The 27,271-nt window shown below is 42.7% G+C and overlaps 1 protein-coding gene and 1 non-coding gene across 5 annotated transcripts; both read right to left on the bottom strand.

Annotated features, from left to right (window-relative positions):
* Window positions 1-27,077, bottom strand: MUC22 (mucin 22). Of its 4 annotated transcripts, none has more exons than XM_045826094.1 (4): window positions 26,740-27,077; window positions 4,514-7,138; window positions 2,742-3,139; window positions 1-938 (listed from the first exon to the last, which is right to left on the bottom strand). In XM_045826094.1, exons 1-4 carry the CDS (start codon window positions 26,831-26,833, stop codon window positions 708-710), a joined length of 3,348 nt encoding a protein of 1,115 aa, XP_045682050.1. In that variant the 5' UTR covers window positions 26,834-27,077; the 3' UTR covers window positions 1-707. The 4 variants fall into 4 exon arrangements, with proteins under 4 accessions (XP_045682050.1, XP_045682052.1, XP_045682051.1 ...); XM_045826096.1 differs by having other exon boundaries at window positions 4,514-6,943; XM_045826095.1 differs by having other exon boundaries at window positions 4,514-7,126; window positions 26,740-27,076.
* Window positions 18,894-19,052, bottom strand: LOC123810522. The gene has a single exon (XR_006784253.1). It is a non-coding gene; the product is annotated as a U1 spliceosomal RNA (small nuclear RNA).
* Window positions 27,078-27,271: the final 194 nt, after the last annotated feature.

Raw genomic sequence — 27,271 nt, 5'->3', positions numbered from 1 at the left:
GTGAGTTGGTGCTCTTTTTGTCTAGTTTAAATATCTTTGCCTACCCCAAGGTTCTTCTCAGGGTTTTTTTAATGATTAAAAGATGATGTATTTAAAGGCACTTGGTACATATTAAGTACTCAAAAAAAAATCACAGGGAAAACTGAAATAAAAAATATGAAAACAAGTAAGTATGGGTTCCTGATAATACATTTATTATATGATTTGGTTTCTTAGAGATGTGGTAACAATTATAGAATCCTGAGGAAACATAGGAATGAGAAACACTGACCAGGACTCGGATGGTGGGAGATGATAGTGAGAGTGATCACCATTCCCTACAATAGAGTCTGAGACTCAGGTAGAACTCAAGCCAGCTTTGACTTGAAGTCATCTCCAAGCATAAAGCTGTGTGTCTCCTCCAAACCCAGTTGAACTTTCAATGTTGATCAAGGGTCTCTGATTCTTTTGCTGCTTCTTTTCTTGACTGTGACTCCACCCCCTGAGAATCTTCTTATATTGCATTTTAATCATTCCATAATCATTCTTTTCTTCTTTTCCTGGACCCCATTTTACCCCATACTTTCTTGACATTGTATTCTAATGTTCAGTCTATGGCCACAGCCATCTTGTTCTGCCAAGGCTGCCATGGTGGCTTCCCCCACGGCCCACTCCATGGATTCCTGGGGCCTCATTTCTGATCCATTTTGTGGCTACTGTATGGCCTCTCACATGTCCATGACACCACCATGATTCACACTGTAACCACCCCTGTGGCCGTGGCTCAACTCATGCCTCACTCTGTGTCCACCACCATGTGCTCCTCCATGGACCAGTTCATCTCCTGAGCTGTGGAGCACTCCAGGGCCCCATCTTGTGTCCAGGTCCAGACAAAGGCCAATTCTGTGGCCATGAGGGTAATAAGTTCCACTATATATCAGGGGAGAGGAAAAGTCCCTCTAAAAGAGAAAAAATATGAAATTAAGTTCTCTTTTTCCTTATCACTGTACATTTCCATTTCGTTGCCAGATTTTCACTTTTCAAAATTACCTATTTTCTCCTCTGTCCACCACCCTTATTGTATTTCTGTGTGTATCACTCTCTTCTTGTAGTTTTGCTGTTTCTCTACCTGAGAAAATACCCTTACTTGTTACCTTATTAACATATCCTCTGCAGTGTGGTAAGGTTATGTGCTATTGGACTTTTGAGACAAAAGTGAATCCGCATTCCTGTGTGAAAGATACAGAGACTCACCTGAAAACTTTTGTTAGTAAAGATGCTGAGAATAGGAAAATGGAATTGAGAGCCCTCAGAAAGCCTTGTGATGACAGGCATGAACTCTGGAAATAAACTGCCCTGGGTTAGAGTCCCTGATCTGCCACTTACTGCATGAGCTGGAACAAATAAGACCACAGAGCTCCAGGTCCCCTACCTAGAAGGTAGGTATAATATCCCCATAAGATTACAGAGCAAACTGATTGACATAATGCATTGTAAGCACTCAGCCCTGGGCCTATCACTTAGTAAAAACTCAATTAATGTTAGTTCTCATTACCTATTGACCTTGCACATAAAATTATAAGTAATTTAGAAAGTGATTCCTGGATAATGGGTTATTATTTTGTAGCCTAACTATGGAGATAGGCTGAGAACTTTGAAATAAAGAATACCAGTAACTTGGCTTCACCTGCCAAACCTTTGCAACTGTAATGTATTTTTTGCTTGTGTACCCACTCTTACCAGTGGTACACTAGTCACTGTTTAACAACCAGCTCTCAGAGGAAAAAAGGGCATGATTCGTATACTTGCCCATTTCAGTGAATGCTACCACCACAGCATATTTTAAGTGACCAATGTGACATCAATGAATTCAGAGTGGGAAAGAGATGCATGCACAGTCCCTTGTCAGGCTGTGTGACCCAGCATCAGAATACCACTGATTCACACCATCCCTCAAATATGAGCTTTCTGAAAGGAACTGTAAAAAAGCATGACAAATATAAATAAATTTCAAATTTTATAGTAAAATATATATTCAGAGAAAGATTAAGACCAGAGAGCATAGATGCAATGGGAGATCAGAGAGTAGCTGTCCCAGACAGAACATGAAATGAGAGTATGGATGAGCACAGGAGATGTGTGCAGTGGAACACAGCCAGAAGCCTGCACTTTGGATGGCTGAATATTGCTGTTTCCTAGTTTAGGTTTACTTTTCTTTCCTTCTCTTTCAGATTTGGTGAAATGTCCTGACAATTACAGCTTATCAGCTGAGCTGAGGAGAACCAAGGACAGACTTTTCATCTCTACCTGTGCAAAAGCATCAGAAAAAAAATTACTCAAGAAGAACCAGAACTAAAATTAGTAGTGGAGGCAAGTGAGAGTCAGAGCCTGAAGACCCTCAATCCTTGGAGATTCTACTTTCAGTGCTAAAATATTTGAATGCCCAGATTTTGATTTATTAAGAAACATAATTTTCTTTAAATAACTTTTTTCTAATTTTTCTCCAATCACACAATTTTCTTTTCTTTTGGCCCTACATCACTTTTTTCCTTTTATTCTCCCACCTTATACCTCTTACCTTCCCTGACTCAGTCATTCTCTCCAGTCTTTGTAACATGGTTAGCAATTCCTTTCTTCAAAGCTCACAAATCCACTCTCCTCTCTCTCTGGATATATTAATTGCACTACTTATTTGAGGTCTACTTGCATTCATCTTCTACCTTTTTGGCAGTCTCCCTTATTAACTCATCTCTGATACCTACCAGGCAAAAACTCAGTCCCATTAGCAATCCAACACTGACCATGGTGGCAGCCAGAGAGATGAGGATGATGGCCCAAGGCTGCAAACGCCCACTTGGTTTAGTGACGTTTGTTGATGTGTGGCTCTCATGAACTGTATTTGTGCCCATGGTGACTGAGCCAGTTTTATGGGAGCTGGTGCTGGTTCCAGGAGTGCTGGTCAGCTCAGAGGTAGACCCTGTACTGGTGGCCCTGGTCCCCGGGACAGAGGTGGTAGATGATGCTCCAAGAGTGGACAAGCCCAGGCCAGAGGTCTTCAGAGCAATCCCAGGGTCAGCACTGCTGGCAGCAGAGGGCATGGTCTCCATGCCAGTGGTGGCAGAGATGGGTCTAGCAGGTCTTGTTCCAGTGGTGCTGGTGCCTAGGAAATGGGTCACACAATATGCTGCATTTGTAGTGGAGACAATTAAAGAGGAGGGAGGTGTACTTAGAACAGAGGAGATGAATCTGGCACACCTGTGGTGGTGGTGGTGGTGGCTGCAGGAGACGTATTGTAGTGGGAGGACAGATGGTAGAAAGTAATTTACTGGAGGTCATGGTCCCCAGAATAGAGGCGAGTGTCTCAGAGAAGAGGAGGTAGAATATGTCTGCTGGTGACACTGATGATGGTGGGGGCAGAGGATTGAGGAAATGTGACTGTGACTCATGCAGAGCAGACCTATTCAAGTTCAGAAGTGCTGCCCAAAGAGATAAAAGTGATACTTGTGTGATGTAGTCACTGGGTGTAAGGAGGGTACTGGAAGAAGATGAAAGAATGAGAGATACTCATGGGTGAGGCAGTGGCCATGGCTGGGAGCAGAGGTGACATGACCTAACACCATCATGGTGGTTATGGAGGTCCAGGTGAATGTGGTCCGAACAGGTGTGGAGGAACCTGACCCACGTGGAGGAGTCCAGCTCCAGGGACAGGTGAGGGTGGATTCAGAACAGCCACCAGTGGCTGAGGGCCTACTATAGCAGAGGCAGTGGAGGTGGTAGTTCCATAGCAACAGCTGTGTTTGCATCAGAAGTGGTTACACAGATGCACAGCAGTGTCACTCACTGAAACAGCAGTGGGGGGCTCAGAATGAAGTATGTATAATCTTATTCAACATGAGTGCTGATGGCAAGTGCAGATGTGGTTTTGTTCAGAGCAAGTGCCAGGGCAGGAGAAAAATCATTCTGGTCTAAGACTGGAACAAAGATTGGCAAACTTTTTTTGTAAAGGGTCAGATGGTAAATTTTTTAAGTTATCTGGGTCAGACAGACTCTGTCACAACTATGCAACGAAGCTGGAAAGCAGCTATAGATGTAAATGAACATACTGGCTGTTCTCCAATAACACTATTCTTGGATAAACAGTAACAGGAGACACTTGACCTATGGATGGAACCAGAGGTCAATATATTGAAGATGAGGTGGTGGTGTCACAGGTGGTGGGTTGTCCTTGGCACAGAAGTGAGAGTATATGGCAAACTTGGATAGTTGTCAATAGAACCGAGGTAAGTTTCCTGTTGGCAAACTGATGGGATGTAATTAACTTGTAAGGAGGGTATATTTGCAAAGAAGTGTTTCTGATTAAGATAGAAGTGATGGACACAAAACAAAAGGAGGGGAGGCCAGAGTAGAAATAAGGAAGAATGAAGAACAAGGGAATAAAATGATATCTAATAGATGCAGTGACTTGACTAGAGTCTAGCCCAGAAATGATAGAAACAGGTGATAAGGTGCTTAGAGAAGATGTAATAATTAGTACCTGGTACAACTGTGTTGGTCATGAACTGAGTGGAAAATTCAGTGACCTTGGTGGACACCATGGTGGTGGAAGAGTCTATGAAAAATCTGGAGACACTGGAGACGGTTGTTTCCCCAGAAGCAGAGGTAGAGGCCAATGAGTGTGATGAGGCCGAAGTGAAGGCTGTGGAGGACCCAGAAGGTGAAGTGGAAGCTTTGGTGTCCCCAAACACTGTGGACAAGAATATGGCTGGCACAGATTCTGAGACAGAGTCTGTGGTGCTCTTAGAGGCTGTGGTTAAGACAGTCAGGGTCTTAGAACCTATGGTGCTATTTGCAGTAGGCACAGAAAAAGTGGAAAAATCTGTTGTGACCTGAGAGGCTGGTGAAGAGGCTGCAATGGACGTGATGGTATTCGAGCCCATGCTGGAAGATGTGGTGCTCACAGATGGAGTTGAGGATGGCATGGTAGACTTAGAGGCTCTGGTGGAGACCATGCTGCCAACAGACTCTGAAGTGATCTCTGAAGGTGGACTATAGGCCATGCTGCTCTCAGATCTTGGAGTGGAGGCTGTGGTGTTGTCAGAGTGTGTGGTGGACAAAGACATTTTGATAGAGGAGGTAGTGCTCTTAGAGGCAGTGGAGAAGGCCACGGTAGTCTCAGAGGCTGTGGTGGAAGCTATGGCTGTCTCAGAACCTGTGGTAGTTTTACTTATAAAAACTGTGGGGGGCAAAGCTGTTATCATGGAGGATGAGGTGCTATCAGTGGCTATCGTGAAGGTTTTGTTGGACGTGGATGCTGTGTTCAGCTCAGTGGGCACTGTGGTGGCTGTGAAGGGCACAGAACTTTCAGTTGTCACAGAGCTTTTACTGGAGACTATAGTGGCATTGGTAGCAGTTGTGGTCTCAGCTTTGGTGGTGGAGGCCTTGGTGGTCTCAGATGATGTTGTGTTCTTAGAGCCAGAGCTTGAGGCTGAGGTGGACATAAATGTTATTGCGGAAGATGTGGTGGTGTCAGGGACTGTGGTGGATCCCACAGTGGACTCAGAGGTCAAAATTGACACTGTTGTGGGCACAGATGCTATTGTGGAGGTTATGATGCTCTCAGAGACTGTGGTTGAGGCCACGATGGGAACTGACATTGTCTGGGAGCCCCTGGCAGTCTCAAACACTGAGTTGGAGGCATTTGTGGGTGCAGATGTTGTGGTAGTCTCCATAGGCATTGTGGTAGCTGTGGGGGTCTCAGAGAACAGGGTGGGGGCCACAGTGAACTTAGAGGATGGAGTAGAGACTATCATGGGCAGAGATGCTGTGGTGGAGGATGTAAAGGTCTCAGAGGGCATTGGGGAGATTGTAGGGTTTTCAGAGATGGCAGTTGTCACAGAAGCTTTGGTAGAAACTACAGCTGTCTCAGAGCCTGTGGTGGCAGCTGTGGTGGATACAGACGTTTTGGCAGTGGACGTCGTAGTCTCAGGTGATGTGATAAAGATCATGGTAGCTTCAGAGGCTGAAGAGGAGGCCATGGTGGGTCCAGAGGTTGTGGTGGAAACTATGGTGGCCTTAGAGCCTGTGGTGCTTTCAGAGGCTGTGGTGAAGACTGTGGTAGGCACAGACATTGCCGTGGAGGTCCTGGTGGTTTCAGAGGTTGTGGTAGAGGCACTGGTGGGCACAGAGGCTGTGGTGTAGGACATGGGAACCTCAGAGGTTGTGATGATGGTTGTGATCATTTCAGAGCCTGTGGAAGCCTTAGAGTCTGTGGTGGGGCCTGTAGGGGGCAAAGATGTTATCATGGAGGAAATGTTGGGCACAGAAATTGTGGTAGGGAGCAAGGTGATCTCATATGAAGACACTGTGGTGGATTCAGAGCCCATGGTGTGGGCTGTGATGGGCAAAGATGTTATGGTGGTAGGTGTGGTGGTCACAGATACTGTAGTAGTCTCAGGAGGCATTGCAGTAGTTGTGGAAGACACAGACTGTCCTTGTGTGCCAGCGGCTTTGTTGGAAACTATCATTGTCTCAGAGACTGTGGCAGAGGCCAGGGTGTTCTCAGAGTGTTTGATAGTTTCAGAGGCACTAGTAGTCTCATGGATAGAAGATATGGTGGTCTCAGAAAATGTAGTGTTCTTAGTATCTAAGGTAGGATTTGTAATGGGCCCAAATATAACGGTAGATGTGGTGATATCAGAAGCTATGGTGGACTCAGAGACCAGAGTAGACACTGTCATGGTCAGAGATGCTGTGGTAGAGGGGTCAGAGTCCATAGTGGAGGTTGTTTTTGTTATAGGCATTGTAGAGGGCATAGTGGTCTCAGAGACCGTAGTGGAGGCTGTGGTTGGCACAGATTCTGTGGTGGAGATCACGGTGCTGTCAGAGGCTGTGGTGAAGCCCATTGTAGATATAGACTCTGCAGTGGTCCCAGAAACAGTAGTGGTTTCAGAGGCTGTAGAGAAGACTGTGGTGGGCACAGGTGTTATGATGGAGGCCTTGGCACTCTCAGGGACTATACTGAGCGATATAGTAGGCACAGATGCTGTGATGGTCTCAAAAGGCATTGTGGTGACTATGGAGTGCATAGATGTTGCAGTTGTCCCAGAGCCTTTAGTGGACACTGTAATGGTGTTACTTTCTGCAGCAACTGTAATAGAGACTGTGATTAGGGCATCCAGGGAAGAGTTGTCATTTGTTTTAATTTCTGTGCTCAGAGAGGCCCTGATGCCTGTTGTGACTGGTGTTTGTAGGGATGTCTGGCTTTTCAATGGAACATTATAAGAATTTTTTTATCAGATAGAACAGTATTTTTCATCTTTCTTTTCTTTTCCTCTCTAATAGCAATTTCTGCTTTTTATGGACATTAAAATCAACGTTTTTCCTTCTTTAAAAAATTGTTTTTATTGTTGTTCAATTACCATTGTCTCCATGATTCCCACATTACTCTCCCCTATCCTAAGTGTAACATGGTCCTTCTTTCTACTAGATGTGCTTATACTTTCTTTTAGTTCTGAATGGCTTATTATTGAAATATGTGTATTCCATCTTTATATTGATATGGGTTTTCTTCCTTCCTCTGTGACTCTGTTTTATTCCTAGTTTGTTAGAGTCATTTTTATTTTTTAAGATTTTATTTATTTTAAGAGAGGGGAATCAAGGAAGAGAGGGAGGGAAACATCAAGGTGTAGTTGCCCCTCGTGCACCCCCTACTGGACAACCCAAGCATGTGCCCTACACTGGGAATCAAGCTGGCAACCCTTTGGTTTGCAGGCTGGCACTCAATCCACTAAGCCACACCAGCCAGGGCTGTTAGAGTAATTTTTTAAAAATTAGTTTGCCCTAGCCAGGTGGCTCAGTTGGTTGAAATGTCATCCCATACAACAATACGTTGTGGGTTTGACCCCTAAGCACATACTTAGGTTGCAGTTTCAATACCTAGCCAGAGCACATAAGGGAGCCAACCAATTGATGTTTCTCTCTCTCTTCCTTCCTCTCTCTCTATCAAACATATCCTCAGGTAAGGATTTTTTAAAAAGAATCAGGAGGGTTATCTTGATTGCAGAGGTCCCCCTGAGGAGTAAGGGATTCCAGCCTCACACTGGGCTCCCCAGCCAGGGACATCAGTGCCAAGGAGTCCCCATAACATCTGGCTATGAAAACCAACAAAACAAATCAGTGAGCAAAACAGAACCAGAGACATGGAAATAAAGAACAAACTGACAGTGACCAGAGGGGAGGGGGAGGGGGATAAAAGGGGAAAGAAGGGGATGGGTCAAGTTAAGGAACATGTATAAAGGACCCAAGGGCAAATACAATGGTGGGGTGAGGGGAGGACTGAAAGTGGAAGGTGGGGGTGGATAGGGCAGGGGAGAGTAATGGGGGAAAATGGGGACAACTGTAATTGAACAACAACAGAAAATAAAATAAAATAAAATAAAATAAAATAAAATAAAATAAAATAAAATAAAATAAAATAAAATAAAATAAAATACAAACAGTTAAAAAAAACAAAACAGTGGGAATTACATCCAAGTAAGTTGAAGAGTTGCTGAAGTCCCAGACATTTCTCCTGAGGACTGTGAGTGGACTTGCTGGCTCACAGACTCACTCACTTTGGGATCCAGTGCAAGGGTGGCAGCCCAAAGAACATCAGGGATATATGGGGAATAACTGAATTGACTAGCTTCATGATGCGAGAGCTGGATGGGGAGAGGTCAGGGCAGCTCTTTCCAGGGACAGAATTGCTGGCAGGTGCTGTTGTTCCTTGGTGGAACCCTTCCCTCCACCCAGCCAGTCTGGCCCAGGAAGGCACCAAATCTGAGTTTCTTTTAATTTGGCTAATACTGATCACTTACCCTGGTGATTCCCTGAGATCCCCATCCCACCCACCTCACATGCCCAGCCCTAGCCACATCCAGTAGCTTTTGCACACAAAGGCCCAGCCTCAGCTAGTGCTGTGAACCTTCCTAAAATTTCTCAAAAGTCCACAAAACCCATAAAAGCGGCAGCTGGCCTCACTATGACCTGTACCTCTTGCAAAGTGGCCCTAAACCCAGCACAAGTGGCATTTAGCTTTAATTTACATTGTAACTCCCACCAGGCAGCCCCAAGCCTGGTGCAAGTGGCAGCCAGTGTTGGCTTGAAATATAGCTTCAACTAAGCATCCACAAGCCTGGCACAAGAGGCAACTGGCCTCAGCTCACTTTGTAGTGTTCACTAAAGGGTCCCAAGGCTGGCACTAGTGGCAGCTGGCCTTGGTTCACAGAACAGCTTTTTCCAAGTGCCTCCAATCCCAGCACAAGTGGCAATCAACAACAGATCATTTTGTAGCTCTCACTAGGTTGTCCCAAGCTGGGCAAAAATGGCTAGCACCAGAGACCTCCCAAGAACCTTCAAAACCAACATGCCAGGTGGCCAGATTCAGACCACACCACAGCACCATCCAACCACCTCCACATACAATAGACATGAAAGGCAGGCCCAGCTGTCACCAGAGCCTAGCTTAAGCAACTTCCGCTCCATAGGATCAGCCCTACACAGCCACTTGCCTGGTATAGCCACAGCCAGTCCTCACAGCCAGTCACACCGAGGTCAGGCTCACCCACTGATGCACCAACAGCAATCAAGGCTCAACTACAATAGGAGGGCACACACAACCCACACAGGGGAAACCCCTGGAGCACCTGGCTCAGATGAAGAGTGAGACTGCACTGTTGGGCCTCACAGGACACCTCCCACATGAGGGCTCTCTGTCAAAACCATGAGACTTAGCATCTTTACCTAATACATAGACACAAACATAGAGAGGCACCCAAAAGGTAGTGACAAAGAAATATGTCCCAAATAAAAGAACAACAACAAAAAAACGCTCCAGAAAAAGATCTAAATGAAATGGAGAGAATCAATCTACCAGATACAAAGTCCAAAACACTGGTTATAAGAAGGCTCAATGAACTTAAGGGAAGGATGAGTGAACTCAAAGTAAACCTCAACAATGAGAGAGAAACTATTAAAAAAAAGAAGCAGTCAGGAGACTTTCAGCCAAGGTGGAGACATAGTTAGACACACTGTGCCTCCTCACACAACCAAAAGAAGGACAATAACAAATTTAAAAACAAAAAACAACCAGAACTGACAGAAAATCAAACCATATGGAAGTCGGACAACCAAGGAGTTAAAGAAGAAACATTCATCCAGAGCAGTAGGAGGGACAGAGACTGGCAGCCAGGCGGAGAGGACTCTCAGTAAGGCAGTGGCTGAAGGAGCAGACAAGGTGGTGGCTTGTGGACTGGGCAGTCCCACATTTGCATGCAAATAAACCAGGAGGAACAACTGGGAAGCAAGACAGACCACGCAGTCCAGAGGGTTCCAGTGCTGGGGAAATAAAGCCTCAGAACCTCTGACTGTAAAAACCTGTGGGGGGGAAGAGGGCAGTGGGAAACACTCCCAGCCTCACAGGAGAGTCTGCTGGAGAGACTGACAGGGCCCTAGAATGTACAAAACCCCACCCACATGGGAATCAGCACCAGAAAGGCCCAATTTGCTTGTGGGTAGCGGGGGAAGTGACTGAAAGCTGGCAGAGAGCTGAGCAAGCAGCACCATTCCCTCTTGGACCCCTCCCCTACATACAGCATCACAACACAGTGATGTGGGTTGCCCTGCCCTGGTGAACACCTAAGGTTCCACCCCTTACTACATAAGAGCCACACTGAGACGACGACTACAACAACAACAACAATAACAACAACAACAAAGGCCCAAATGAAAGAACAGATCAAAGCTCCAGAAAAAATACAACTAAGCAACAAAGAGATAGCCAACCTATCAGATGCACAGTTCAAAACACTGGTAATCAGGATTCTCACAGAATTGGTTGAGCTTGGTCACAAAATAGAAGAAAAAAGTGAAGACTATCCAAAGTGAAATAAAGGAAAATGTACAGGGAACCAACAGTGATGAGAAGGAAACCGGGATCCAAATCAATGGAGTGGAGCAGAGGGAAGAAAGAAACATTCAACCAGAACAGAATGAAGAAATAAGAATTCAATAAAATGAGGAGAGGCTTAGGAACCTCCAGGACATCTTTAAACATTCCAGCATCTGAATCATAGGGGGTGCCAGAAGGATAAGAAGAAGAGCAAGAAATTGAAAACTTCTTTGAAAAAATAATAAAGGACAACTTCCCCCGTCTGGCAAAGGAAATACACTTTCAGGAAGTCCAGGGAGCTCAGAGAGTCCCAAAGAAGTCGGATCCAAGGAAGCACACACCAAGGCACATCATATTTAAGTTACCCAAGATTAAAGATAAGGAGAGAATCCTAGAAGCAGCAAGAGAAAAGGAGACAGTTACCCACAGAGGAGTTCCCATAAGACTGTCAGCTGATTTCTCAAAAGAAATCATGCGGGCAAGAAGGGGCTGGAAAGAAGTATTCACAGTCAAGAAAGGCAAGCACCTACATCCAAGATTATTCTGCCCAGCAAAGCTATAATTTAGAATGAAAGAGCAGATAAAGTGCTTCCCAGATAAGACCCAGTTAAAGGAGTTCATCATCACCGGGCCCTTGTTGTATGAAATGATAAAGGGACTTATCTAAGAAAAAGAAGGTAAAAAATATGAACAGTAAAATGACAACAAACTCACAGTTATTAACAACTGAACCTAAAACAAAAACAAAGACAAACTGAGCAAACAACTAGAACAGGAACAGAATCACAGAAATGGAGATCACATGGAGGGTTATCAGTGGAGAAGGGGAGGGAGGAATGGGGGAAAATGTACAGGGAATAAGGAGTGTAAATGGTAGGTACAAAATAGATGGGGGGAGGTTAAAAAATATAATAGAAGATGTAGAAGCCAAGAACATATATGTACAACCCATGGACATGAGCTAAGGTTGGGGGCAATGTGGGCAGGAGGGGGTGTGCAGGGCAGAGGAGAATAGAAGGGGGGAAATAGGACCACTATAATAGCATAATCAATAAAATATATTTAAAAAATAAAGCATCTTTAAAAGATAATATACTGGTAGCAAATAATAACAATGAATTATGAGGCTTATACATATGTATACATAAAATGCATAACTACAGTGACACAAAAGACAGAGGAGGAAATGGGAGCATATTGTAAGATTCTTACGTTCTAATGTAAGGAGGTTTAATGTTCCTGGGAGTTGGATCGTGATGTATTAAAGATGGGTATTATAAATCCTAGGGCAGTGGCACATACACAAAAATAAGAGGGATATCAAATAAACCAATAGTGGAAATAAAATAGAATCATAAAAATATTCAGTTAATACAGGAGAAAGCAGGAAAAGAGGAAGACAAGAAATAAAAACAGATGAAATAAGTATGAAACAAATAACAATTATATTTGAAACCACATATACTGATAATTACACTAAATGAAAATGGTGCAAACACTTCAGTTAAAAGGCAGATTGTTGTAGTGGCTATGAAAGAAAGCCCCAATTAAATGTGGTCCATAATGAGGGTTAGCAACAGGAGAGTGGAAGGAGGAGAGAGGGGGAAAAGGCACAGAGAATAAGTAGCATAGATTGTAGGTTGCAAATAGATAGGGGGAGGGTAAGAATAGTATGGGGAATGTAGAAGCTAAAGAACTCATAAGTATGACACATGGACATGACTAAAGGAGGGGATATGGGTGGGAGAGGGTGTACAGGGTGGAGGGGAGTGAAGGGGAAAATGGGACAACTGTAATAGCATAATCAATAAAATATATTAAAAAAGAAAAAAGAAAAAAAGAAAAACAAATGAAGATAAATTAATTAGATTGTTATTTCAATGGATTTTCAATGTATTTGAAATGAAACTTACCCTCTTTACTGTGGTCTAAAAGTTCCCCTCTAACCTGGTTTCCTACAATTTTCTCCTTCAGTAACTATATTCCCACCCCCTTGGTCTTCCATATATTCTTGTATCACATCAAGCTTGTTAATGACTCAGAGTATTTCATGTGTCCAATTAATCTTTTTTTATTCTTATATATTTTATTGATTATGCTATTACAGTTGTCCCATTCGCCCCCTTTATTTCTCTCCACCCTGTGCACCCCTTCCCACCTTCATTTCCACCCTTTAGTTCATGTCCACAGGTCATACATATAAGTTATTTGGTTTCTCCATTTCCTATATTATTCTTAACCACCCCCTGTCTATTTTCTACCTACCATTTATGCTACTTATTCTCTGTACCCTCTTCCCCTCTCTCCCCACCCACTTCCTCACTGATAACCCTCCATGTGATCTCCATTTCTGTGATTCTGTTCCTGTTCTAGTTGTTTGCTTAGTTTGTCTTTGTTTTTGTTTTAGGTTCAGTTGTTAATAACTGTGAGTTTGTTGTCATTTTACTGTTCATATTTTTTACCTTCTTTTTCTTAGATAAGTCCCTTTATCATTTCATACAACAAGGGCCCGGTGATGATGAACTCCTTTAACTGGGTCTTATCTGGGAAGCACTTTATCTGCTCTTTCATTCTAAATTATAGCTTTGCTGGGCAGAATAATCTTGGATGTAGGTGCTTGCCTTTCTTGACTGTGAATACTTCTTTCCAGCCCCCTTCTTGCCCGCATGATTTCTTTTGAGAAATCAGCTGACAGTCTTATGGGAACTCCTCTGTGGGTAACTGTCTCCTTTTTCTCTTGCTGCTTCTAGGATTCTCTCCTTATCTTTAATCTTGGGTAACTTAAATATGATGTGCCTTGGTGTGTGCTTCCTTGGATCCGACTTCTTTGGGACTCTCTGAGCTCCCTGGACTTCCTGAAAGTGTATTTCCTTTGCCAGACGGGGGAAGTTGTCCTTTATTATTTTTTCAAAGAAGTTTTCAATTTCTTGCTCTTCTTCTTATCCTTCTGGCACCCCTATGATTCAGATGCTGGAATGTTTAAAGATGTCCTGGAGGTTCCTAAGCCTCTCCTCATTTTATTGAATTCTTATTTCTTCATTCTGTTCTGGTTGAATGTTTCTTTCTTCCCTCTGCTCCACTCCATTGATTTGGATCCCGGTTTCCTTCTCATCACTGTTGGTTCCCTGTACATTTTCCTTTATTTCACTTTGGATAGTCTTCACTTTTTCTTCTATTTTGTGACCAAGCTCAACCAATTCTGTGAGAATCCTGATTACCAGTGTTTTGAACTGTGCATCTGATAGGTTGGCTATCTCTTTGTTGCTTAGTTGTATTTTTTCTGGAGCTTTGATCTGTTCTTTCATTTGGGCCTTTGTTGTTGTTGTTATTGTTGTTGTTGTTGTAGTCGTCGTCTCAGTGTGGCTCTTATGTAGTAAGGGGTGGAACCTTAGGTGTTCACCAGGGCAGGGCAACCCACATCACTGTGTTGTGATGCTGTATGTAGGGGAGGGGTCCAAGAGGGAATGGTGCTGCTTGCTCAGCTCTCTGCCAGCTTTCAGTCACTTCCCCCGCTACCCAAAAGCAAATTGGGCCTTTCTGGTGCTGATTCCCAAGTAGGTTGTTTTGTGTACATTCTGGGACCCTGTGGGTCTCTTGTGAACTCTCCTGTGAGGCTGGGAGTTTCTCCTGTTGCCTCAACCCCCATAGGGTTGTACAGTCTGTCTTGCTCCCCCATTGTTCCTCCCAGTTTATTTGCATGCAAATGTGGACCTTCTATTCCACCAGCCACTGCCTTGCCCACCTAGTCCTCTAGCCACCACCTTGCTATGAGTTCTCTCTACCCCGCTGCCCTTCTCTGCTTGTCCTACTGGTCTCTATGAATGTTTCTTCTTTAACTCCTTGGTTGTAGACTTCCATACTGCTCGATTTTGTCAGTTCTGATTGTTTTTTGTTTTTAAATTTGGTGTCCTTCTTTTGGTTGTACAAGGAGGCACAGTGGATCTACCTATACCTCCATCTTGCCTGGAAGTCTAAAGAGACTTTAAATGTGAAAAATTGTTTTATTTTTATCACATGTTTACCATTCCTAGCACACTTCATTTCTTTGTATAGATCCAAATTTCTTTCTGAAGAACTTTCTTTTACATGTAGTGCAGGAATACAGGAGAATATTTTCCAGCTTTGTTTGTCCAAAAAGAGCCTTTATTTCACCTTCATTTTGAAAAGATAGTTCTATTTTGTATAATTCTAGATTGATGGGGCTTTTTTCCTCTCAGTATATAAATGACATTGCTTTGTTAATTTCTGGTTTACATGGTTTGTCATTAGTAGTCTGCTATCATTATTGTCTTTGTTCTTTCTATACAAAGTGTCTTTTCTTCTCTAGCTGCTTTTATTTTTTATTTTTTTACATACATCTATCAATTGACTTATTTATTTTGTAATTAAAAAAAATTTTATTGTTCAATTAGTTGTTCCCATTTCCCCCATTATGCTTCCCTGCTTTTAATATTCCCTGTTTAGCATTCATTTTTAGCCATTTTATTTTTTTCTCAAGTTCTGCTTAAAATTCATTGAGTTCTTGGGGTCTGCGGGTTTACAATTTTCATCAGAATAAAATATTTTTGTCCATTATTTTTTTCTGTTCTTTCTTTCTCTGGAACTCCAATTACACATTGGTAGACTTCTTGATGTTGTCCCACAGATATTCCCATGATATTTTGTTCATTTATTTTCATCTCCCCATGCTAGGCCATACTTTCTCCATATCTTTCCCTCCCATAAGGTAGCCACTCCAAAGGCTCACCTTCCTTACTCAGTTTAGTTTCTTATATTCTGCTCTAGGCCACTGCTGTTTCTCCTCATTTTCACTATTGATATTCGCTTTGTTATGGCCCACCTAATGACTTTAGGACTTAATTGTTCAGGAAGAGAAGAGAAATAAAAGAGAAAGACAAACCAGTTTGTGTTTTTAAAATATTACACTCTGACTATTGTGTGGAAAATGGATACATGGGGTAAGAGTAGACACAGAAAATTGATGAACAGAACTGATTATTGACTGGACTAGGGTAGTAGCTGGGGAGATAAAGTTAAGTGGATGAATACAAGCTATCTCCTAAAATTAGAAAAGTGGAATCAACAGGATGTGTTGAAAGACTGCTATGGTGGTGACAAAAAAAAGAAAGAGAGAGAGAGAAATCAAGGACAACTCTTAGCTTTTGGGGTTTTATTTACTCAGATTGATAAGAAAGGATGCAGAGTTTGGAAATATTAGACATTTTGAGTTTTATATGCCTATTAAATATTCAAGAGACTACATCTAGTTGGTATTTAGATGCCTGAGCTTAGATCTCAGTTGAGAGGTCAGAACAATAGACATAAATTTGGAAGTCATGTAAAGATAGATTGTATAAAGTGATGAGGCTGGCTGAAATCATCTGTAGGGGAGGCAACAGCTGATGAAGAAGCCCTGTCAGCTGGGCTGACTCCATCACTCAGCTGTCAGAAAAAAAAGAAGAATCTAATAAATGAGACTGAGAAGGACCAACCAATACAGAAGAAAGAAAATCAAAAGATAATATCAAGGAAGCTAACAGAATTTAGGGGCTTTGGAAAAATATGTTGGTTATCTGAGTAGATTGTTGTGAAGAGATGAAGTAAGATGAGGCCTGAAGAATGTGCAGTTGGATTAAGGGACAATATGGAGGTAACTATTTACAGTATTGAGAGCAGCTTTGCATGAAGGGACAGACCATGACTGAAGTAAAGAGAAAAATGAATGAGTATGCATGGAGGTTTAAGAATTTCACAAGAAGAGTTCCGGCCAAGATGGAGGCATAGGTAGACACACTGTGCCTCCTCGCACAACCAAGATAGGAACAACAACAATTTAGAAATAGAATAACAACCAGAACTGATAGAAAATTGAACTGTATGGAAGTCAGACAACCAAAGAGTTAAAATAGACACGTTCATCCAGACCAGTAGGAGGGGCAGAGTCAGGCAGCCAGGCAGAGAGGGGTTGCGTGGCACAAAGAGCATTGGGACCAGGCACATAAGACTGCAGCAGGTGGACCCTGGGCACACAAGTGGGCAACTGGCAGACCCCGGCTGAGGGGTGGCAACTGGCAGACCCAATGAGGCAGCAATTGTGAAACAAGGCACTGATTGCAACCTAGGATCCCAGTTCTGGAAAATATAGCCTCGGGGCACTGATTGAAAACACCTATGGGGGGTTGAGGTGCAGGGAGAGACTCCCAGTCTCATAGGAGAGGTCGTTGGAAAGACCCACGGGGTGCACAAGCCCAACCACACAGGAATCAGCACCAGAAAGGTCCAGTTTGCTTGGGGGAAGTGGTGGAAGGAACTGAAGTCCACAGAGAGCAGTGCAAGCACCATTGTTCCCTCTCGGACCCTGCCCCCACATACAGCATCACAACCCAGCAAGTGGGCTGACCTGCCCTGGTGAATACCTAAGGCTCCACCCCTCATACATAACAGGCACAACCAGACCAAAAAAAAGATGGCTCAAACAGAAGAAGAAATGAAAGCCTCAGAACCGATCCTTTTAAGCAACCAAGAGATAGCTAACCTATCACATGCACAGTTCAAAACACTGGTGATCAGGAAGCTCACAGAACTGGTTGATTTTGGTCGCAAATTAGATGAAAAAATGAAGGCTACAATAAGTGAAATGAGGAAAAATGTACAGGGAACCAATAGTGATGGAAAGAAAGCTGGGACTCAAATCAATGGAGTGGACCAGAAGAAGAAAAAAAACATACAATCAGAAAAGAATGAAGAAATAAGAATTCAATAAAATGAGGAGAGGCTTAGGAACCTCCAGGACATCTTTAAACATTCCAACATCTGAATTATAGGGGTCCCAGAAGGAGAAGAGGAAGAGCAACAAGTGGAAAAGTTATTTGAACAAATAATAAAGGAGAACTTCCCATTCTGGCAAAGGAAATAACTTTCAGGAAGTCCAGGAAGCTCAGAGAGTCCCAAAGAAGTTAGATCCAAGGAAGCACACACCAAGGCACATCATAATTAAGTTACCCAAGATTAAAGATAAGGAGAGAATCCTAGAAGCAGCAAGAGATAAGGAGACAGTCACCTACAAAGGAGTTCCCATCAGACTGTCACCTGATTTCTCAAAAGAAACCATGCAGGCAAGAAGGGGCTGGAAAGAAGTATGCCAAATCATGAAAGGCAAGCACCTACATCCCAGATTGCTCTATCCAGCAAAGCTATCATTTAGAATGGGAGGGCAGATAAAGTGCTTCTCAGATAAGGCCAAGTTACAGGAGTTCATCATCACCAAGCCCTTATTATATGAAATGTTAAAGGGGCTTAACTAAGAAAAAGAAGATAAGAAACATGTATAGTAAAAGGACAGCAAACTCACAATTATTAACAACCACACCTAAAACAAAAACAAACTAAGCAAACAACTAGAACAGGAACAGACCACAGAAATGGAAATCACATGGAGGGTTAGCAACAGGGGAGTGGGAGAAGGAGAGAGGGGAAAAAGGTACAGAGAATAAGTAGCATAGATGTTAGGGAGAAAATAGATAGGGGGAGGGTAAGAATAGTATGGGAAATATAGAAGCTAAAGAACTTATGACACATGGACATGAACTGAAGGGGGTGGAATGTGGGTAGCAGAGGGTGTGCAGGGTGGAAGGGAGTGAAGGGGGAAATGGGACAACTGTAGTAGCATAATCAATAAAATATATTAAAAAAAGAATTTCACAGAAGAATCAGAGTAAAATAATAATAGAACTCTAACTCTATAAGGACAAAGAACTGGAGAGATAACAACAGAAGACAAACATATTTTTTTTACTTTAGCAGGTTTATCTATTTATTTTATTGTTCTATTACAGTTGTCCAAATTTTCCCTGTTGCTCTAGAAGCATTTTTTTAAAGATAAGGGCCACTTCCTTCTGCAGCTGCCAGCCCACCAGGTGGACACACTGTGTGGAGGGTGGTGTCCGGCATGCTGCCAACATGACTTACAGCAGTCTAGAGGCCGCTGTATAGAAGTGTGAATGCAGTCCTTCACCACCACAAATTGTGCAGTCAAGTTTCCTACATGGGAGGTCACTGGGTGGGCACATCCAGAGTGTAGCAGTGATGGGCCTTTCCCTGTGAAGGCCACCTTCGTGATCATGATATCACCCCTGCCAGGTATTATGAATAATGCTGCATTGACCTTGGGTATACAAGGATCTGTTTGAGCCCAAACAAGACACTGATGGCTACAAGAATGAGGGTCTGCAGAATAGACCACCATAGCACTGCTGGTTGATGCTCTCCCAAAAGGGCTCCTGTCACCACCAATGGTAGTCCTGCTCTTTCTAAATCTGTTCCTCTTGCTCCACCAGCTATCAGACTCATAGCTGCAATTCACTCAGATTGTCTTCGGCAGCGATTTCTGCAGTCATTGGTGTGTTCTCCCACCTAAATGTCTAGACAAACTCTTAACATGCCTCCAACAAAAAGGGAGAACTTGGTGGGATTAGAGTGAAGATCATCTGATGCTCACCAGGAGTGTGGGATGTGAAAGTGAAACCACCTTCAGAGCCATACTGAAAAGCCAAAATGACCTTGTCTTCTAGGCCTTTCACCTCCATGAACATGCCAAGCCCAGGGGTGGCTGGCAGATGCTCTTCCTGCTGCTTGTCATACAGCTGCATCTGGTAGTTTCCTATAACCATAGCCTTGTCTGGAATCTCCTCTTTAAAGCACTTCTCCATTTCCCTAATGTGGAAACAGAGTGTGCCTCCACAGGTTGCCAGACCTGAGGGGGAACCAAACAAGGTACTATCCTATCCCTTCACATTGGACCCTCTCCCCAGACATAAACATGGATTGAAAGACTCAGTATTGTTGTGTTAGTCAGGATTCTCCTAAGAAACAAAACAATTAGGATATGTATTTATAGAGAGAGGTTGTGGGGAAGGGAAAGTCTGAAGTCCACAGGGGAAGCCAACAGACTGGAAATTCCAGTGAGAGTTGATGTTGCAGTCAGAAGACAATCTGAAGCAGAGTTCCTTCATCCTCATGGAACCTCAGTTTTTCCTCTTCATCTGATTGGATGAAGCCCACCTATGTTATGGAGAGTGATCTGTTTTACTCAAAGTCAACTATTTGAAATGTTAATGACATCTAAAAATGCCTTCACAGCAACACCCAGACTGATGTTTGACCAAAGAGTGGGGCACCACAGCCTAGTCAAGCTGACACAGAAAATTAACCATTGCAATTGGTAACTTATCAGTTCTCTTCAAACTGATCTGTAGGTTCATAGTAATCCTAATTAAAATCCAAGGAGGCTTTAAAAAAAAAACAATTGACAAGCTGGTTCCAAAATTCATATGGAAGTGCAAAATACAGAGTAACTAGAATAGTCAAAACAACTTTGAAAAAGAAGAACAAAGTTGAAGGATTCACACTATTTGATTTTAAGACTTATCAAGAAGCCATGGTAATCAATACAGTATGGCATTAATGAAAGGATACACACATAGATCAATGGAACAGAATGTGGTCTAGAAATTGACTCATATACCTTGGTCAATTGATTTAAAAAAAATACAAAGGCAATTCAGTGGAGAAAGGATAGTCTTTACAACAAATGCTGCTGGAACAGCTGTATATCCATATGTCAAAGTCTAAATTTGTTCCATATTTTGCAACATATTTTTTATTTTTATTTTTTGAAAGATTTTATTTATTTATTTTTAGAGAGAGGGGAAGGGAGGGAGGAAGAAAGGGAGAGAAAGATCAATGTGCCTCTTGTGCACCCCCTACTGGGGACCTGGCCTGCAACCAAGGCATGTGCCCTGACTGGTAATTGAACCTGTGACCCTTGGTTCACAGGCTGGCACTCAATCCACTGAGCCACGTAGCCAAGGGGCAACATATTTTTTAAAAGTAGCACAAAATGGGTCATAGATCCAAATGTAAAACTTTATTACACTTTCAGAAGGAAACAGGAAAAAGTCTTGTGGCCTTGGATTAGGAAAAGGATCCTTAGGTATGGTACTGAAAGTATAATTTATAAAAGAATCTAAAAGATGTGATAAAAGTTAAGAATTTTTACTCTTTGAAAAACACTTACATGAATGAAAAGACAAGCCACAGACTGGGAGAAAATATTTACAAATATACATCTAAAAAGGGGCTTGTATCCAGCATATATAAAGAACTCTCAAAACTCAATGAAACAAAACTAGTAAAAAAAAAATGGGCAAAAGCTTTCAACAGGCAACACCAAAGATGACAAATAGGAACATGGAAAATACAAATTAAAACCACAGTGAGATATCACTACATACCTATAAGAATGACTAAAATTTAACACACTGACCATACCAACTGTTGGTAAGGATGTGGAAGAACTGGTGGTGGGAACATGAAATGGTACAGTAATCTTAGAAAAGAGTTAAACAGATACCCATCATGCGATCCAACCATTCCACTCCTAGGTATTTGCCCAAGGGAAATGAAGGCATATATCCAAACACTTGTATATGATTGTTTATAGCAGCTGATTGGTAATAGCCAAAACTTGGAAACAACCTAAATGTCTCTAACTGATGAATTAATAACAAATTGTGGTACAGTAAGTCTGCACTTAATGTCATCAATAGGTTTTGTGACTAAAACAACATAACAAAACCAGTTTTACCATAGGCTAAATTTTTTTTGCGTGTGAATGCTGACTGGATATTTTGTTATATTAAGAAATTAATGAGAGGCCCCAGCCATGGCGGAGAGCCAGCTAGAAGCCGGACAGCAGGTGGGTGAGCGGTAACTCCAGCAGAAAAGAGAAGGCTTCAACATAGAGGCTTATATCAGTGATGAGAGGTAACCACTGACTGGTAAGTTATTCATTATGTGGAATCCTGAAAAGGTTCAGAAATTGCAACCAGGTCCTGCTAAGGATGTGGGTGTGTTGTGTGACTAAACACAGAAGGGAGGGTTGAAATACAATGCAGGTAGAACCCATCTCTCAATCCCATATCCTTTCTTCTATTCAAGTAGTTAGGGGAATACATCTCTGTCCTTCACATGAGCCTGGGGTTTTATTTCTGGAAATACTGAAACCAAATAAACTCTGGTTCAGGGATCCCAGGCAGTGCTGAGGTTAGCATTGAGGAGTTGTTCTGAAAGTATGCAATTAAGTGAATTCTTACGTACTGAACTGTAAAATCTTTCATTGCCTCACCCTAGTGAGCTTCTAGCATATTTTGGCAGTTATGCTTATACTTTCTAGACAGCAATTTGGAAATTTTCTCTTGTGGAAAGAAATTACCCCACATTAGAAAAGACCTGCAGATACTGACATTTTCAGGGTCTTCCCAAAAGTGCCACATCTCTTCCAAGTTATGGTAGAGCTAAGTCCATCAGTTAGCAGGCTCCACCCCTGAACACAGAACTTCTAGCGGCATCTTAGTGCTTCCCTCTCAAATGCAAAAGACATTCTGAGATAACTACATATTTGAGGAAAGTCTCTAACTTGAAATACAAACATCCTATGAAGCAAATTCAGAGAAAACTGAGACAATGCAGAAAGCAAAAACAATTTCAAATGTCCTAAGCAAGAGAAGTGAAAATATAGCACCCGTGAAAGAAACAAATAAAAAATACTATTTTTAAGGGAACATACCAAAAAACAAAAGAAAACTCTTTGAAAAAAATTTAAACCCAAAATTTCAAAATTTACTAAAAAAATTAGAACACTTGAGAAGCCAAGGCTATCTCCCTTGACAGGGCTGTCAAACTCATTTTCACCAGGGGCCACATTAGCCTTGTGGTTGCCTTCAAAGAACCGAATGTAATTTTAGGACTGTATAAATGTAACTACTCCTTTACGAGGGTCAAGGAGCTCAGTGCTGTCGCCAGGTAGAAACAAGGTGTTGGGTCAGATAAAACAAGGTGGAGGGCCAGACTTGGCCCGCAGGCCTTGTGTTTGCCACCTGTGGCCTAGAAGAAAATTAAAGTGATAGAGTTGAAAGACAGAAAAAGAATATTAGAGTGTCAGTCCAGAAGGTCAAACACTCAAATAATAAGATTTTCAGAAAGACAAAGCAGAGAAATGGATGTGAGGCAATTGTCAGAGAAAAACATGCAAGAAAATTTTCCATAAATAACTGACAACTTTCTTCTCTATAGGTTTCTAACACAAAGAAAGAAGAATACTAGAGCACTGTATTATGAGATTTTACAACAATAATAGTTTTTTTGAATCCTAAGTCTTCCAAAGAAAGAAAATAGGCCCCTTACAAACAATCAGTAATTGAAATAATATCAGACTTCACTATCTAGAATCTATAAACAATGGATTAATACCTTCAAGATTCTGAGGATATACAGTGTCCAACCTAGAATTCTATAAGCATCTATACTATAAATCAAATGTACAGATGGAATAAAAAAATTCTCAGACATATAAAGTTTATAGATTTATGCATTTTTCTCTCTTCCTGGGAGAAATGGCTACATTACATTTCCCACCCTTCCTTGCAGCTAGGTATGACTACATGTTTAAGCCCTAGCCAGAGGACTGTGAAGGGAAAGGATGTATACAACTTGTATGCTTCCCTTTAGCTGAAAGGATGATGACATTGAAACCATGTGTAGAAAATGACGGAATCACCTTCAGCCTGGGATCCTGAATGATTGCATTGAACAGAGTTCCCACCAATCTATGATAAAGTCTATTTTATTTTACTTTATTTTAGTTTTATAATAAGTTATATGTTTTTTTAACTTGTTTATTTTTCAAAGTCATTTTTGGGATCTGTTGGTTACTTTACCCTAACAGGGGATAAGTCTTTAACACAATTTTCTACCATGAGCCTTCTCTCAAGAAGTGTGTAGCCCTGGCTGGCGTGGCTCAGTGGATTGAGCACGGGCTGCGAACCAAAGTATTGCAGGTTCGATTCCCAGCCAGTGCACATGCCAGGGTTGCAAGCCACGGCCCCCAGCAGCTGCACATTCATGTTTCTCTCTCTTTCTCCCTCCCTTCCCTCTCTAAAAATAAATAAATAAATCTTTTTTTTAAAAGAAGTGTCTAGAAAAAGTGCTGCATCCAAATGAAAAAATGAAACAAGAAACAAGACATGTTTCCAGAGTGTTGGCAAGAAAATTTGTAGCCAAGAGCTGCACAGCAAACCAGTAACAACAAGCATTGCCTGGAGGTGGACAGATGCTTCCAAGAGGGATATTCCGAGGGAAGCAGTGAATCTGATAGATTGTCTCACGTGTTTTGAAAAGAAATTTATACTCTTCTGATGGATGTTTTGGGGTGAATTAATATACATGAAGAAAGAAATGCAAATTTTTAAATGAGGCTATGATTAATACCCAGAAAACCAAAAATATACAAGAAAGGAGAATAATTGTAAGTCATTATATGACTTAGCTATAGATGTTACTTGCAGAGTAATCATGATGTAAATACTAACTTAACACCAAAGATTTGATATGAACATTTGGGGGAGTGTGAGATGGAATATGAGGTGTTTATGTGCAGGGGTGGGAGTTGGGTGCTCAGTCTCCTTTTGAACAGAAGGAATGAGACCAACACAACCAACAAATAAGAATGTTATTTAGAAATAAGAAGGTAAGTGTCAAAAGAAACTCTGGGAAGTGGGGTGCACTAGGGAAAAGCAGTGGGAAAAGGGGTCAGGATCTGAAGTTTGACTATAAGCCTGCAAGATTCTTTCTTTTACAGAGCTATTTACATGCATTACCTAGTAAAAGAAAATTAAAATGAAATAAACAAGTAAATGGGAGGTGAAAAGGGGAAATAGCAAATGTAGAGAACTGTTTTAAAGGTGGGTGATGAAGGAGAATGGAGGGGAGGCAGTGGTTGGGAGTGATGTGGCTGTGCAGGTGTTAGGCATGGAAATTATTACTGTTGAGTAAGTGTTGAGTCCGGGAACCTTTGTGGTTAGATCGCCTGAGAGCTCAACACAGCCACTCCATGCTTACAGACCTGGGATCTCTGGACAGCAGAGCCCCAGAACCCAGGTTTTTAATAATTTCCCTGAGTGATATTTATGGACACTCTTTGGATGCTGATGGGAAGGATTGGAGAATGGTAGAGGGAGAAAAGATATGAGAAGGAGAAAACCCCTGAGAAGGCTCCAAAGCTGACAGGAGGGTGAGAAGGGAAGCAGATGTCCCATGGGGGAGTTAATCCTTGCTAATTCCCTGTAATAGAGTGTGTGTGGTGGGGGCGTTACTTTATAGACCTGGTGGTGGGACAACAGGGTGCCTGTCAGCACCTGGTATACTTGTCTCTTTCGTGATGAAATTGTATTTGGGCCCTGGCTGGTGTGGCTCAGTGGCTGAGTGCCAGCCTGTAAATCAAAGGTTCACCGGTTCAATTCCCAGTCAGGGCACATGCATGGGTTGTGGGCCAGGTTCCCAGTAGGGAGTACTTGAGAGGCAACCATACACTGATGTTTCTCTCCCTCTCTTTCTCCCTCCTTTCCCCTCTCTAAAAAGTAAATAAATAAAATCTTTAAAAAAAAGAGAGAAAGGAATCTTGTTTGAGTCTGTTTGTCTTCTGCAGCAGCTGGAGTCCCATGAGGGCAAGACTTTGGCTTTTCTGCAGCAGTCTTCACCACACCCTGGCAGGTCGCAGTGCCTGGCCCAGGGTACCAGCTCCATAAATGTCTGTCAGATGACTACATGAAGGACATGCTTAGTCTGAGGTAAATAAGATGGATAGGCCTGGAGTCAATGATCTGGATGAGTTAGAAGTGGATTTGGGAGTCCCTGGTAGGGAGGGAACAGTTGAAGCATTTGAGATGAAAGGGATCACAAGAATGGGGGAGAAAAGAGAGAGCCCTAAAGGAGGAAGAGCTGGAGCAGAGGGAGGGCTGGAGCAGAGGGAGGGAATGTAGAAAAGGATGCAAGACATGGACATATTGGTGAAGAAAGGGGAGAAATCAACCCCAATACTCTATATCAGGGGTGTCAAACTCATTTTCATTTTCATTGGGGACCACATCAACCTCGTGGTTGCCTTCAAAGGGTCAAATGTAATTTTAGGCCTGTACAGATGTAACTACTCCTTAACAATTAAGCAAGAGCTCAGTGCTGCTGCCAGGTAGAAACAAGATCCTGGGCCGGATAAAACAAGGTGGAGGGCCAAATTCAGCCCTTGGGCCTTGTGTTTGCCACCTGTGCCCTACATCATTCAACCTAGATCTTTTCTTTTAATTCTGTACCTTCTTCCTCTTGACCTGACCTCCTATAGCAAAGCAAAGGAAGTAGATATGCTCCCTAAGCCTGTATCTAATAGTAAAGAAGAAAATTTGATGCGAGAAATCAAAGACTGTAGTCTGTGAAATCAGCTCAGGCCATGAGGTCAGGTCCCACTGCTACCCTGATCCCCCCTGCTCACCCTAGGGGTTGCTTCCTTCCACAAAAACACCGCTGACTCAGAGGAGAGTCTTGCTTTCCCATGGTCAACCTCCAGTTTGTTTCTCCCAGGAATTCTGAGGGAGGAAGCCTAGTTGAAATCAGGCAGCATTTGAGGAAGGGATATTTCTACTTCACTTTAGACTCAGAATATGGCTCTAATTTGGAACTAAGAATGCTATTGGAACTAGGATGTTCCCGTTGAAAACAAAACATCTGTGCAAAATACAGAGGAAGTGAGATACCTTTGGCTATGCTGACACTGAGATCCCTGGCAGTGGAGCTGGCCACAACTAGCACACAACTAGCTTTTGCAGAAATGGCCAAAAGAGTGAGTCATTTTTGCTTTTGGAAGAGGAGTCATGGCTGGACTGGGACTCCTATCTCAGACCTATGGCCTCCATACCTTTCTCCTCATTAACTCATAAATCACTTACCCAGGACTCCAAAGAGCAGCAGCCACAGGACCAGGAAATCGGGAGAGACGTTCCCTCTCCTCATCTTGAAATGATGCACAGGGAAAGTTCTCATTTAGAATGCCTAGGTCCCAGAGGAAGGTGAACTGCAGAGGCAAAGAGGCAAGAGGTACACCCCCAGGGCCTTGAAGGGAAGTATAGTTGCAGGGAAATCTCAGAAGGCCAGTCAGAACCAAGGTGAGCCTCCCAGAGGTGGAGAGGCTGGGGCACTCTACAAACTGCCCGAGTTTGACATCTACCTTTCTTTCTTTCCTCATGAGCATATCTAAGGCATTTATACTGGCCACAGCTTCAGGTCCTCCCTTCCTAGGGAGGGGCATCTCTGTGTCCTACTCTGCAGCTCAGGGCTGTTCGCACTGAGGTCCCTGTAGGAGCGAAGGCAACAGAGGGCAAGTCAGCCAGAGCAGAGGGGGCAGACCCAGGGAGGGGCAGGGAGGGGATCAGTGTCTGGTGGAAGGACCCCACCCTTTGAACCAGAAATTATCTGAAGCCT

This window comes from Phyllostomus hastatus, unplaced genomic scaffold (genome assembly GCF_019186645.2).
Source record: "Phyllostomus hastatus isolate PE091 unplaced genomic scaffold, TTU_PhHast_1.1 phas_scaffold_60, whole genome shotgun sequence".
Classification (NCBI taxonomy): domain Eukaryota; kingdom Metazoa; phylum Chordata; class Mammalia; order Chiroptera; family Phyllostomidae; genus Phyllostomus; species Phyllostomus hastatus.
Note: the sequence above shows the minus strand (reverse complement) of the source record. Positions and strands in the feature narration are given on the sequence as shown.